General features: G+C 33.3%; 1 protein-coding gene across 1 annotated transcript in view; it reads left to right on the forward strand.

The window, feature by feature from the left end:
* LOC104161681 (FAS-associated factor 1-like) overlaps positions 1-11,797 on the forward strand; it is a gene marked incomplete at its 3' end in the record, with an annotated part of 86,788 nt that extends 74,991 nt beyond the window's left edge. The window contains exon 8 of the mRNA XM_009700198.1: positions 11,711-11,797. Within this exon, the coding sequence (XP_009698500.1) occupies positions 11,711-11,797 (87 nt within the window). The remainder of the gene's footprint in view (positions 1-11,710) is intronic.
* Positions 11,798-14,949: the final 3,152 nt, after the last annotated feature.

Here is a 14,949-nt window from a genome sequence, read left to right on the forward strand (position 1 = left end):
ATTGGACACGTAACTTCCATTCATCTCCTTATTAGTTCCTGAACCGACTGTTTATTTTACCATTCATTGATATGACTGATTACTTTTGAAACCTATGAAAATGCACAAGTAGGGAAGTGATGAAAGACTAATATATGTATTTATCATGCTTAGGCTGTTGCAAACCAGTTTCTTTTGAAATGAAGATGAGGGTGTTTGTCTTCAAATAAATTTGTCTAAGTTTTTCTTTTGTTCAGAATATGGCAGCTGTGGAAATGTAACAAATCTACTTTTCACTGCAAGAATCACATCAACTATTTCTTCCACTTCTAGTGATAATTCAAACCCTAGAAATAATCTTTAAGGTCCTTTATAAGTGGGAACCTGACTATATCCAAAATATTCACTATGCTGTAACTCTCTTAAGACGACCAGTGCCTTAAAATGGAAACAACACAGCCAATACAAAATAAAGGAAAGTATAAAACAGACTTACTGAAGAGTTCACATGCTGATTCCTGACCAAGGAAGTGGAACAGATTAAAAGACAGGAGCTGTGAAATTACACTTGTTTGTGCAGTAGTCTGAATACGTGCACATGTGATATGGACAAGCTGGGATCAAGCCTGTGTAACTCAGCATGCAGATTTTTTTTTTTCTTACTTCCCAGCTTTTCTTCCTATTTTACCATTACCCAGTAGTGACAGTAGCTTCTGGTAAGTCTGAGAGACGTTGGGATGCACAGAATGTGTATTTAGTAGTTTAAATTGTATTTTCATACTGATTTTAAATAGCTTGGATCAAAGTTACTACTCTCGGTCATGTCCTTAACTTCATGATCAGTAAGTGTCAAGGTATATTTGTCTCCAAGTTACTGATTTAATCGCTGAGATAATTTATTAGGATTATCTATTAAGTCTGCTAAGTATGCAATCCATATGAAATTACTTGTCCCTTGACTCCCCATGATCTCTTTCATCAGGTTAGCCCAGATACAAACCGTTACCCTGGTGCAGTCTTCTGTTGCATTTAGTAGACTAGCTGTTTCAACTAGTGGTTTTCATACGGCTTTTTTTTAGCTCCAAAGATCATAGAATTGATCTTAATGATTATGCTTTTCTAATTTGCAGTGTTTTTCTCTCAGTCTGTCATGACTTGCTTGCTAGAGATATCCTAATTCAGCTTGTGTATTCTTATTATACCTGTCTAACTTCAGCTCTGTTACAGCCTTGTACACTGCAGAGTCCAAAAGAACCCTCTGACTCCATGGGATTTTTCTGTCATGCTTTGTGAAGCACTCTGAAATCTTCTGGAAGGTGGTAACTAAAAGTAACATTTTCTATGGTGAAACTGAGATCTAATTTTTCCTGCCAGATGCAGGATCTTGCTTAAGTATTGGCCTCCAGAGTTTGCCCCACTATTTTGAGAGGGGTCTTAAAATGTTAATTTTTAATGGAAATAAAATACCTGATGTTTGGCAATTTATCAACATTTTAGGACATAAAAGCAGCTGGAATTAGGATGGTAGCATTAACAATCTGTTTTGGTAATTTTCCTGTTTTTTACAGCAAGTAAATATCCTTCCTTGGGGGAACAATTTTAGAAACTGTATTTACCCTTTATGTTGCAACCAAGTGCTTTGTCAAAAGAATAGCTGCCTCTTGATAGTAATCTGATAATAGATGACTTAGTAGCAGTTGCCTGTTATCTTTCATAATGTGCATAAAGATCAGTTAAAAGTTTCCACAGAGCAATGCTTTTTCATTTAGGTTACTAGTAGGTATATTTTCTCAGATGATCATTCCTACTGAATGGAAAAACAAACTAGGACTTGAGAATGAATCTTTTCTGTGTCAGTGCACTATGTGTAGAACAAACAAACAAAAAACTTCAAGTATTATCATCAGTTTTATTTTGTTAGTAGAAGTCTTTAAGACATTTTCAGATAAATTTGTAAAATTGTTTTGGCAGTAAGTCTTTGTTGTTTGATCTCTTTTAACCCTAATCACATCTTCCTTTCAATCTCTAATGTCACAGCTAGCTCACACTCCAATTGTTTCATACCCCGTTTCAACCTCATGCTTGTGTGCTGCTAAAATGATTTTTTTTTCCTGTTTTTTTTAAATACTCGTGTCTCCTACCTCTATTTCTTAAGAATGTGTTTTCCCTTCTTCTTCTATAGGAATTTGTTTCTTCTTTTAACCTTCTATTAAAAAATTCAAAGGGTCATGCGGTTTTAAGTTCAGAGGGGATTATCACAATTAGGTCTCCTAGGCACTACAAGCAATGAATAATAATAATTATGTAGGCTGAACCTTTGCGCAGTGCAGGCCATATAGCAGCAATCAGTAACTTCTGCATCAGGTTCAGAAGATTGTAACTTGCATTTAGCAATAACGTTCTTCTAGAAGGATGGCTAATTTTAGGTATTTAAAGATGGAGATCAACAAAGACATTTCTTTATTCCACAGAATGAAAACGTGCATGTATGCTGGCAGAAAACTGAGGCATTGAGAAGTAAACCAACATTTTAAAGACAGTGAAACAGTTGTATATAGAATTTGAATATAGTGAATAATATAATATAACATAGTGAATATACATACGTTTGCCACTTGCTGCAACCCAGGAAAATGCCAGATCCAAAGCAGTACCTCGTAGCTTGAAGAGAGATAAAATGAATTCTCAAATCTCAAACCTTGTCTGGACAGGAGGCTGAGGTTGGGACAATATCTTGCTCAATCTTTGGGGGAACATCTCAAGTGCTTGGAACATCCATCTTTTCAGATTATATTGTAGGTATAGATATATGTATTGCATGAAGCGATTAGAATTTCACACGTCAAAAGATTCAATAAAGTTTAGTTGAAGCCTTGCTTTTGTTTTGTTTCCAAATTTGCAGGTTTTAACCACAAAAATATACTAGTATTACCCAGTGGACCACTTTATTGTGGGCCGTGGTGTTAGGATACTAACTTGGCACAGGCCCATTAGAAAAAAGGTCAAATGACATCCAAGAAGGGTTGGTAAAAAGAGATTTAAAGTATGAGTTTCAACGAATGAAATAAAGGGTAATAAAGTATAATAAAGTATTAATAATTGTGATATCTGTGAAAGTAATTTATTCACAATGTTATTTCTATTGCTGAAAAGAAACTACCGAATGCTTCTTTACAAGTATTTACAAAATGTAATGAATTTTAAATGTCATTACATTTAATAAATTTTGACATCTGGTGATTCCTAAACTGGATGGGGTTCTGATAACAACTTCTAGTTAAGAAAAATTTCTAAGTTATTTGAATAAGTGTAACAGCTTAGAAATGTAGCTGCTCAATGAGGCTATAAAGTGAGTAGGTAGTGTCTTTCAAGGTGTCTTTCAACTGTAGAACAAGTAGACAGGACATAGCCAACTAGCTTCGGGAAAAAAACACTTTGTTTTTTTAATTTAGGACATTTAAAGTTTGCCAGTAGTATTTCATATAAGTAATTAGGACTATCTGTAGACCTCAAGAATTTACATCAGTAAAATGGAATTAACATTTTTGCTTTGGATTTTTTTGATAACTCACTATGATGGATATAAATCTGAAGGAATGAGACTGTAAGTGCTTATTTGGGGGGTAAAGAATCCATATGCCTTTCTGGAAGTGATACCGGTGAGTCTGTCCTCATATCTAGTATCTTATTTTCCTAAATGAGATGGTTTTTACTAAAATATTATGGTGAATCATCTCTCTGTTAAGTTTATTGTCTGTTTATGGATTCTTTCTCCTGAAAGTTTTCTTCACTCCCCCATTTTGAAAAACATAATAGCAAAATAATACATTAACTTTGCATTTACTTATTCAGCCACTTAATCTTTCTTAATAGTTACCTGTTCGCCTTGCCTCATGACTCAAATTGGAAGTAGTGTGGATTATTTATGTTATTCTTTTAATCCTTAGAAATATGAAGTTCTTACTCCACCTTTCCAATGATGAGAGGCAAAATTCATGTACTTCAATCTCTTTTCTAGATCTTGAAATGAAAGAATTGGAAACATTAAAAAATGTATTTGCTGGTTTTTACTTAGTGTTTAATGTGACTTAATCTTCTTTGTTTGAACTCTTATCAGCAAAATGTCACAAAAATCATACCTTATTTTCCAGAACTAAGTAATTTGAATGGTTACATGATGAATTCAACAAGCTTTCTAATGAAGATATTGCCGCAATATTTCCTGAGTACTACAGTACAATAGAACCCATTTTTAACAGTAGTTTAAACTGGGTTTATTTTGGTTCAAACACCATTCCATACACTTTAAAGTGAATGTTGGATGCGTTAGTGGCTTTTCTGTACATAAAATGTGTTTAATTGCAGGAAAGTGGTACACGAAAACTTAGCAGAAAATTGTCTACTGTTTTTTTTTTTTTTTTTTTTTTTTTTTGGTTGTTTGTAACTTGCTCATGGATTCTGCTTTGTATGTGGCTGATGTACAATGGGCATTCAGGTTCTGTTAGGGTCCTTTAGGAAGGTTTGAAATTGCATCTTGGTTTTAATTTGAAAATGAAACAATCCTAATTAGAGGGAAGAGAGTACTACTTTCAAGAGGTATACAAGTTTTGGTCTTTTTATTCGTTTCAGTTTTACTTGTCATGATACAATAAGCAAGTAATGTATTTCAGACATTGAATTAAAACCAATTATATTAGAATTTAATGCATTTTTATTCCGCATTAAACAAGAAAAGAAGTTTCAAAGCTTTAGCCTACTAAAGGGGAAAACTTAATAAATGCAGACCAGAATAGTTTCAGAGGTATTAAAAGGAAAAATAGTAATTTAAAGGAAGAGCTATGAAATAAAAAAATAATTAGAGAATGTGTTGTAGTAAAACACACATTAGAGTTCTTGTGTATTTCATAAAAACGCTGAATCACAACTGACTTTTGGCTGGCTAGTTTGGGCAGGAGAGGAGTTCTTTTGCATTCAGTATAGATTTTAAATATTTAGGTTGGAAGTATATTTGTGTGAACTGAGTATATGTGCAAATGTAAATAGTTCTTTTAGCATAGTGAGTCTTCCTTGGAGAGTTTCAGTGGTATGAAATTCTTGAGAAGCAGATGCTGCTATTTAAAAATAGCCTGATTCTGACATCTTAATTCACTAATTGAAAGCATTCCATAATTTAAACTTCAGCCAGCTGCTAGAAGGAGAGGCTGGTCATCATTTGATGTCTTTAGAATTGCATTATTGTTTCTAAAGTAAAACCTACATTGAAATTAAAATCTGCTGATTTAGATAACCTTCGTTCCTTATGTTTTAATATAGTTGTTTACTTGTGTATTGGAGATACAAAAAGGCAAACGAATTTGCGATTGGAGCAGACTTATACCATTCCCCTCAAATGAATCTTGCGTAAAGTGACCTGAGAGTTCTGGTTTGGGTGCTAATGTTAGTCGTGGTTCATACGGTACATTACTTGCTATATGTGAATATATCCTACTTGTGGGTTGCTGGCTAAAAATTACTGCACATACCGCTTTTTAAAGTTAAGAAATTCAGTTTCTCATTGACTGCTGATAGCCTTTTCCTGATAAAATGCAAAATACTTTTTCTCTGGTATGGGAAAATTTTAAATATGGATCACTTATTTTTGTTGTTCATTTTTGCTCCTAACTTCTGTTTCTGTCCTGTGTCTTTACTATTACTATGGACCAAATCCATTGCAATAGGTTGTGGCAGAGGTGCTGGTTAAGAAATTCTTTCTCTCTAGTTTTACATGTCTATATTTTTAATAGTTTTTGTTAGTCCATAGTTAACTGAAATTACCCTTTTATCTGATCCATCTTTTTGTTCGTAACTATTGATAACATCATTATCCTTTCAAATTCACCACTTCATCACCTTTGACACTTCTCTATGCTTAGAAACTTGGTAGATTCTGTCCCTGCTTCCCATGTATTACTGCCAGATTCCCAACACTCTTTGCTATCTGTTGGTGGAATTTTGTCTGGTGGAGACGTTAGAGGCTTTTCTCTATAATCTTGAAGGCTGCCACTTTAACTGGTTTTGCCTCCTTTCTTTCCATCTTTCTTCACCAAAATGCTTTTGCTTACTTTGCATTTCTTTCTGTCAGTGCCCCATCCATATCATTACTGTCCCCTGAAAATTTTGTTTCCTTGTCTTGGCTTCTGCTCTGTTACAATGTCAAAGTCAAGATACTCGCAACCTTGCTCTGTCTGCATCTGATCTCATTTCCCCACGTCCCCCAACTCACATTCCACATTCCTCACAGTCCTCTGACTTTATTGCTCCTTTTGTCTACCTTTCATGCACTCATTTTTGCACTGTCTTTCATGCTGCCTATGTGCCTGGAACAGTCTTTAGCATCTCAGCCAATTTACAGCTTTGCATAAATTATATTTAATAATAAGACTAACAAAAGTTCATTATCTACATTATTTCAATTAACTTTGTACCTGCATAAGTGGAAAACAGCCTGAGGGAAACCACTGTTAAACTTTGTTGTGACTTGCTGTGATTCAAAGATACAGATTCAGGCATGACAGTTCTTTGATGATTCAGCATAAATTTAATTTTTTTAACAATTTGGTAAATGTTAGATTATTTTATTTTCTTTTGACAGTAGATTTCAGATTTTTCTAATTCAGAGATACTTATTCCTGCTAAATGAAACCACCAGAAGGTTGTCATCATCCCATTACCTGTTACGGACTTCTTACCCTGTGATACATTTTACTTCATTTTATCCTTACTAATATGGATAAGGAAAGGCTTTGAATGTTGGATTAACTTCATATCTACAAACAAAGTGAATCTTTTAAAGAAACATACTCATCTGCATTAAAAAAAAACAAACAGTGAAAGATAAGAAAGTAAGAGACGGCCTATATCTGGGAAGTTTTCTCAGTGTGTTGGCTACTTTGATGTGTGGGTTTTCTTAAAATATTAGAAGTTGTTTAATATTTTAAGTCCCTTCTAACACCGTGAAAATGACCTGAAGGTAAAACTTCATGTTCTTCGCCAGCATCAGTGTATAGCTGCAAGGCAGGGCATTCTGCAAGAATTATACATAATTTTCCAAGTAAAATTGCATCTGAAATCGATGCGATTTTTTGGGGGGTTTAAATGGTTGTGTTGATACTGTTCACAGCTGAGTTGGGGAACCAAATAGATATGCCTTTAATTTGTTTTTAAATGATATTCTGGAGATTATAATCTGAAGGGTAGCTGCCATAGTAATGTGCCAGTCACCATGGCATCTGAACATTATGAAAAGAAATTCTGGGCTGCACAAAGACAATACCACCAATTAGTATTTCGAACTGATCAAAGGTGGAGTACCAAAAAGTTTGCCAATAAATGTAGCTCAGTGGATGGCACTAGAAGGTAGAGTTTACTTTACACAAATTTATAAAGATTTCAGTCCTCCTATCAATATCATATGAATTTATAAATAAAAGACTTCACACAGACTTCATAGTTTACTATGCTAACTTTTTTCAGTTGCATGAAGAGTATGGCTGCAGGTTTTTATTTCACTGACCTAGTGAAGAAGCAGTTTATGGTTCTGCTTCATATGAACCTTTAAAACTTTTTCCTCCTTACAGAATCTTTAACTTTAAAATAAAATTAAGTCAGTTAATGAAGAAAAGGGATTTTCTGTACTCGATTGGTAAATATTCCTAACCTCTGAAACATTTTGCAGTCTGCTTTCGTAATACTATTCTAATTGTCAAACAAACCTAAAACTAAATCGTTATTTAAAAGCAAACTTATTTTATCTTAAATAATTGATTGTGGCTTGTTGTTTGAAAGAGGACTAGTTTGGCATGAATTCCAAATCCAGTTATGATCTTAACTCAAGCAGTTTGTTTAATCAAACATTACTCTAATAAGTCTTACATGGTCCCGTACCCGGCCAGGCCTGTCTATAACAACTAGTTTATTCTGCGACGAGTTGCTCAACAGATGTCATTCTGGTAGAATAATGCAGCAGAATATTTGTGCGTTGGCTAAAATTACTTCAACTTTGATCACTTTTGTCCAGCACATCAGTCTGGCATTGTGCTTTATACCAACATAACACTTTACCCTGAGCATGCCTTTCAAGCTTAGAATAGGAGAGGAATGTTATTGAATTCAGTGCAGTTACAGATGAGTTAATGAAAGAAGGGAAATACTGTTTTTTTCATAATGCCTTTCTGTTGTACTTTGGAATTATGAGGGAATTTGAAGAATGTGACTTCTGAGTTATTTATTTTTACTTCTGAAGGCTTTTTGAAAACAATATTATATCGTTCTATTGATCGCACATTTCTATAAATAAGTTTCATTTGTCATTCAGAAATAGCTCATTTTAGAGTTTTATAATTGTGAAAATAATATTAGTATGACTTTTTGGTGTGTAATTGGAGAATAGTTATCTCATAGGGACTAAAATAGCAAGAACCATATTCTTGTGATCACAGATCAGTATTGTTACATTTTGATGGGCTGTTGTGGGGTCAGTATGGAGTAATGACATCTCTTTACCTTGATACTACTGTGAAACAAATACTGCACAGCAGGCTACCTTCTTGTTAAGAAGCAGTGAAGAAAGGCTGTTTGTTTTGAACAGTAGGAATGAGATCATATACCAAGTTCTATAGAGTTTGGTCTTCTATAATTCCATTTCTCACAGGTGCATGTGTGTATACATATGCACATATATATAAGAATATACCATATATATGTGTACTTGAAATTAGTTTAAATGAGTTTTTAATAACTAAGATACATTTGCATTTTTTAAAATCATGATGATATACTTAAATATGAAGGCTACTTTAATTGCTAATAAATACTTAAGTATTCTGTGTCTAAAAAAACCCCAAGTGTTCTTGTTTTGGTTTTTTTAATTAAAATATGGTTCTAAATTTTTAAAATTGAAACATAGTTGCCAGATCAGTCTCCCTGCAAACACTCATGAACAAAACAGATATTAACATAAAGGTCATCAGGTGTACATGTAATTTACCAGTTTTACAAAAAAAGGAGAGGTATTTTACTGATTCTAAAACATGCAATGAATGTAAAGCTGAGCTGAAAATCCAACCCAAGTATATGTTATGATACTGAAATGTCCAGACAAGGAACCCACATGGTTTGACTTCCATCGTTTAGTGAGATGGAGAGTCAAGAGTTGGAAGTAATGTATCTTACTCTTGGATAATAAATTGAAGCTGTTGTTTTCCACTCATCTGTGCGGAATATTTATATTTATAAAGCTTTAAACCGATAGTATTGAAATTATTATCTGTGTAGCCTATATATTAAATCTGTCCAGAAATATGAGACAGTTCTTCACAGTTTTTACTAAGATGCTCTTTATTAGTATGAAATACTACTACACTACTACTGCTACTAAAAGTAGTGAGAATGAGCAACAGTAATTGAATGGGGGATCTGAGAACTGGAAATACAGTAAGAGCAGTGTACTTCATGTTTGCTCTCTATATGCCCTGAATTTTCTCAGTCATATTTATTTTGTTGACAAACTCATGCAGCAGTGCCATAAAGAGTCTTTTGAAGAATGTTCCCCAAATCAACGTTTATGAGCAAGCATATGTGTGGAAATACCTTCCTCCTCCCTCACCCCCCCTTAGGATATTTACAATGATTAGAACAGTTCTTTTGCCACTTAATGTCTGCACATGTATCCTCCATCCATGTATTCGAGTGCCTGAATGATGTGCAAAATTTGAAAGAAAGGATCCAGGAAGCATTTCTCTCAAAAGATGATCAAGAGAAAAAGAGTTTTGGTACTATTTCATTATGCAAACACATTTTTAGATTAGTATCTACTGCCAGATGTTGCATATACATTCTGTACTAAAAATAAATGACAAATTTTGAGGGAACATATGTACATTCCATATGTTTATATTACCATATTACCTTACTGTGTGTTCAAACCTCAGCTGTGCTTCAGTGATGAAGGTATGGCAAGTACTGATTAATATGTAGGGTCAAATTATGTAAAATGTCTGTATAGCGGATCACTTTGTTTTATTGCATTATCTCCCTAAGAACAGTAGCTTAGAAGAATCATTAATTTCTTGAATATGAAAAGTTTAAATATATGGATTATGTTAGTATTTCTCACTGTGACAAATTTCAGCTTTATTCCTGACTCCTGTTTTAACCGTTTTTCTGTTCAGAGAAAGTTGTTAACTTAGGGTAAGTGTGCTAGAATGCAAACAAGGTGCTATCTCAAAGATCTTTTCTGCTGATAGATATAGATAGATAGATAAATAAAATTTTTTCAGATCACAGAATTTTTAGTAATGCTCATAGCAGAAGTTAGAATACAACTCTTTGTTTCTTTCCAATTGACAAGCGAACAAGTGCAAAGCTAGAGAAGGCATCAGAGGACAGTTTTTGGAGTAGTCTTGGCATTTGCTTTAGGTCAAATCTTACCCATATCTGCTTTAATATCTTTTGGTTTAACGTGTCAAACACTTGGTTGTTATGTCTGTTGCGTTAGACTGTACAGCCCTCTTAGAGCTGGGAATGGGACTTCCTCAGATATTCTGTTGTGTAAAATGCTAGTTAAATGTCTCAAACCTTACTTTTATCTGCTTGGGAATGTTTTCCTGGATGTAATATAGGTTGTTGAGATCTGTACTTGGAAACTAAAATAGACCTGTGAAGATATGGGAGGACCTTGTATTCCCATGTAGCAGTTTTATGGAAGGCAAACCAAAACCCAACATTGCTCACTGTAGGCATTTTATTGTTCGCAGTTCTGGTCCAGCTCGGCAGTATTTACATGTGCTGGTTGTTTGTGCAGTCTTTACATTCAAGTGTAAGATATTATTCAGAATTTGAGATATCGCTCTCTATCCCAAGTACAAAAATACGTCTTTTTGTGATTTAGATAATTGATTATCACAAAACCTTTGATAAAACATGCCAACTTTTTTATCTGTGTTAATGATTTTGTGGAAAGAGTTTTGTAACTCTTGTATTTTACAGCATTCTTCCTGTATTTGAAATTTTCAACTCTTTCTTCTTTTTCCATCCCTTCCTCCTGACCACCATCATGTGAGATCATTAATGGTAGTGACTTGTATTTTAATACCATGAGAAAAGAGTTGATGTAAAAATGAATTTGTTTGCATTTTGTTAATACATGTTTGAAATGTGTTGTCTTCATTGGAAATGTGCCTATTAATTCATATTGCCATGTTTAGTATACTCACTTTTATTGTTAGATCCCTTTTAAGAAACGTATGCAAAAATAATTGTATCTCTTATTACATTAGATATAACGTGAACCTAAAATTTTCAGGTGAAACAGAATATATTAACTAGCAAAACCTGTAACAGAATTTTTGTTACTACCTTCTGCTTCCCTTCAGTTTTGTTCATTACTTTGTAATACTTTTTACTGTGAAAATTTGTATTAAGATTTGTTTTACATATTTATGATGCTGAAGTAATAATGAATCATTATGAATGATAATTTATAGATTTTAATTATTTTTCTTTAACACAGTTTGTTCAATTACTTTTGGCAGTACTGTGTGTAAACCTGTGGAACAGATCTGAATCTTTGAGTGTTGGAGAAACCTGTTTTACAAATAAAAAGCTTGGGATTATGATGAAAAGAATGCAATTTGCCTGTATTTCTTTTGTTAGAGCAAATTATTATTTTTATTTTATTTTTTTTTTTAACCAGGTAAAGCGGAATGTGTATGACCTAACTAGTATCCCTGTCCGTCACCAGTTATGGGAAGGCTGGCCTCCTTCTGCCACAGATGACTCAGTAAGTAGCTGTGGTTTTCGCTTCATTTCTTCCTACAAGTAGCTGATTTTACTTGGATTTTTGGTCGGAATCACCCAATAACTTTTACTGTCTCATATGCAGTAACTTAACGTTGCATATACTTCAGAGCTTTATCTTGAAAGATACAAATACTAAAGTGTTGGATTACTGAAGCACATGGAAATTATTCATGTGTATCAAATTCAGTGCACGTTTTAGACGAGGAGACATGTTCCTAGACTGAAGCAAAGCAGCACAACATTTTGGAAGTTGAAGAAGTCTATTGCAGTGATTGAACTTCAGGAGAAAAGTCTTGGTTTTTACATGTATTCTGAGTGCACATCTAGATATTTTACTCAGTAGCGTACATTAGTTCACCAGTATGCTTAAGCCTGCATCTGGCTATAAGTAGGAGGTGTTCATGTTGAAATCAGTGGAGAGCTTCACTTGCTTTTAAAGTATCTACTTTGGTTCTTGCTGCACCAGTAAGAATTTATGGACATTTGCAAGATTACATTTTGAAATATTAAATAATGTGTATACAATACAATATGTATTAAATTTTCAAATGTATGATGCAGATTTTAGAATTACCATTATTTAGCAGTGGAGAGAAATCTTAGCTGAGATCAATATGAACCCTCGGTGATGGAATCAACTGATTGTGAATTGCCTACAAATTAGTGAAATTATGGGACTTAACTGCAGAATTCCGTTAAATATTAGACTTGCTTCCTTGCATGGTTGTCCCTACAGTGTGTTTTTACAGCATGTCTTTCAGTTTTGCTCAGATAATTTTCTTCTGGTACTATGTTCCCAATGCCAGCTAGTGAGGTCTGCCTTTATTTAAAAAAAAAAAAAAAAAAAAAAAAAACACAACCAAAAAAAAACAAAACCAAAAAAACCTTTATTTAAAAAAAAAAAAAAAAAAAAAAAAAACACACACCAAAAAAAACCAAACCCAAACTCCAACCAAACAAAAAACAAACAAACCTAAAAGGCTGAAGTAATTATGTAGTTATATTTTATGTAGGTTTTGTAACCTGAGAAAAATGTAAAAAAATTAAATATTTTTATTTTAATAAAAACATTCATTTAAACTAGGGTTTTTACCTGAGTATTCTACAAAGTGAAAATGGAATTGGGATTTGCTTTCTCTACATATTACTATTATCTTCAATGCATTACTTTCCTGTCTGTTTCTACTGTCTTCTTGTAACGGGAGAATTGCTGTTTGTATGATAAGACTGCTGCTTTTCTGCTCTGGGTAAAGGATTTATGCCAATCAAAAAAAAAAAAAAAAAAGACTGTCTGAATTTCTAATATGCTTGTAAAATATGTCTATGGTAGTGTTTGCAGAAACAGTAGTTAACTTTGAGAGAGATGGGTAAATCTATGTCCGTATATTCAGGAGCATATCTGAGACGATAGATGTAAGATCTGAAATAACAGCATAGTGTCATGTGGTAATTACAGACTGAAATGTGGATCCATTTTAACATTTTATTAGTTTACATTAGCCCAAAAAGAATTGGAAACTCGACACTTCTAATCTGTTTTTCCACAGCTGTTAGGTTTTCCTGTATTTTTTTTTCCTGCCTTTCTTTTAAATAGGATACCTCACATATGTAAAACTCATAAATCTGGTTTAAGTCTGTTTTCACAAGTGACACTGTTGCAGGTGAATTTTTCCCCTTTTCATCTTTAATGAAATTGGTGAATGTTGAGTCATCTGCTCCAAAGCAGGAGAGTCCTCAAAGCTCATTGCTCGAGTCTGGTGGAGCTGAGACTTGTCAGCTGTGTAAACAGATTTGAATGTGTTACCAACAAAAATATAATTAATTTCTGTCTAAAATTAGAGGCCATAGCTTACTATTTATAAAGATTTAATGTTAGCAATGACTACCTATGGTTCTGTGATCTGAACATTTTTTCCTTTGCAAATTAGAAATATTCAGTAATCATTACTTTAGTAATTAGTCATGATGTCTTTAGTTCAGTGGCAAATTTTTAAAATCACTTCTTCTATCATGAGTTTTTAATTTGCTGTATTCTATAGTACTCCATTGCAATTAAAGAGTTAAAGAAAGACTTGATTAAAATCCTTTTTCATTTACATGTTATGCAGCATAAGAAATACTTTGTAATACCACAGGAGGTTTTTTCAGTGCAGTTCTCGTTAACCTTTGGCTTAGCAAACAGGACAACTAAATAGACTTCGCATAATTGGATTCCTGTATCATCTTGAGTCTCTTATGAACCTGACAGACTACAGTCTTCTGACATTATCAGGAAATTTAGTGGAGTCAATAGTCATTTAAAACATTGTTGCTTCATCTCCCTTCAGAGTTAAGATATGTTCTTGGCTTGTACTATCTAATGAAATATGGGATACTGTATGAATTGTCAATAACTCTTTCAGATCCTTTTGCACACTTTCACCAGGGAAATGGGTATCTAAACTTCCACACGCAGGAGAATGTTTTCATGCTGTGACAGTTTGATCGTGGGAAACAAGGCGTATATAGTCTGTGGAAATCTCATTTCACCATTCGGCAAGGACATATTTTTAGCTTTTTTTTTGTGCCTGAGTGATTTTAACGCCACAAATTATATCTGTTCTGCTCGTTAAAGTTCAAACAAAGTAAATGTATGAGTTTTAAATAATTCTTTTTTTCACAAGTTTACGTAAGTAAAACTTTAATTATATTAAAGGCTTAATTTATCTATTTTTGGGTGTATATCATCAACTGATATAATGCAGTCTTGAAAATTATCCTAGAAAATAAAATAAAAAAAATTATAATTTGATTTAAATAGATTCACAGTTTGTTCTCAATTTTTGTTTTGGATTTTGTAACAACCTTAACATTACTGAGCTTGTAAAATAAGAACGAAGCCAGAATAATTTACTAAAATTTCTGAAATGTATTATGTTTCTCTTTGGTATATTGGCTGAACTTCTAAACTTCCACTGGTAATTAATGCTATTGCCAAGTGGAATGAGCAACCTTCGGATATGTGTGCATTAAAAAAAAAAAATCTGAGATCAGTTGTAGGTGGTGTTTTAGTTATAGTTTTTACACAGAAACATTGTGATTTTATTTTATAAGTGCAATTACTTTTTGAATATTAGCTTTACACATGTATGT

The sequence above is a fragment of the Cariama cristata genome, unplaced genomic scaffold, assembly GCF_000690535.1.
Source record: "Cariama cristata isolate BGI_N322 unplaced genomic scaffold, ASM69053v1 scaffold22915, whole genome shotgun sequence".
NCBI classification, from domain to species: domain Eukaryota; kingdom Metazoa; phylum Chordata; class Aves; order Cariamiformes; family Cariamidae; genus Cariama; species Cariama cristata.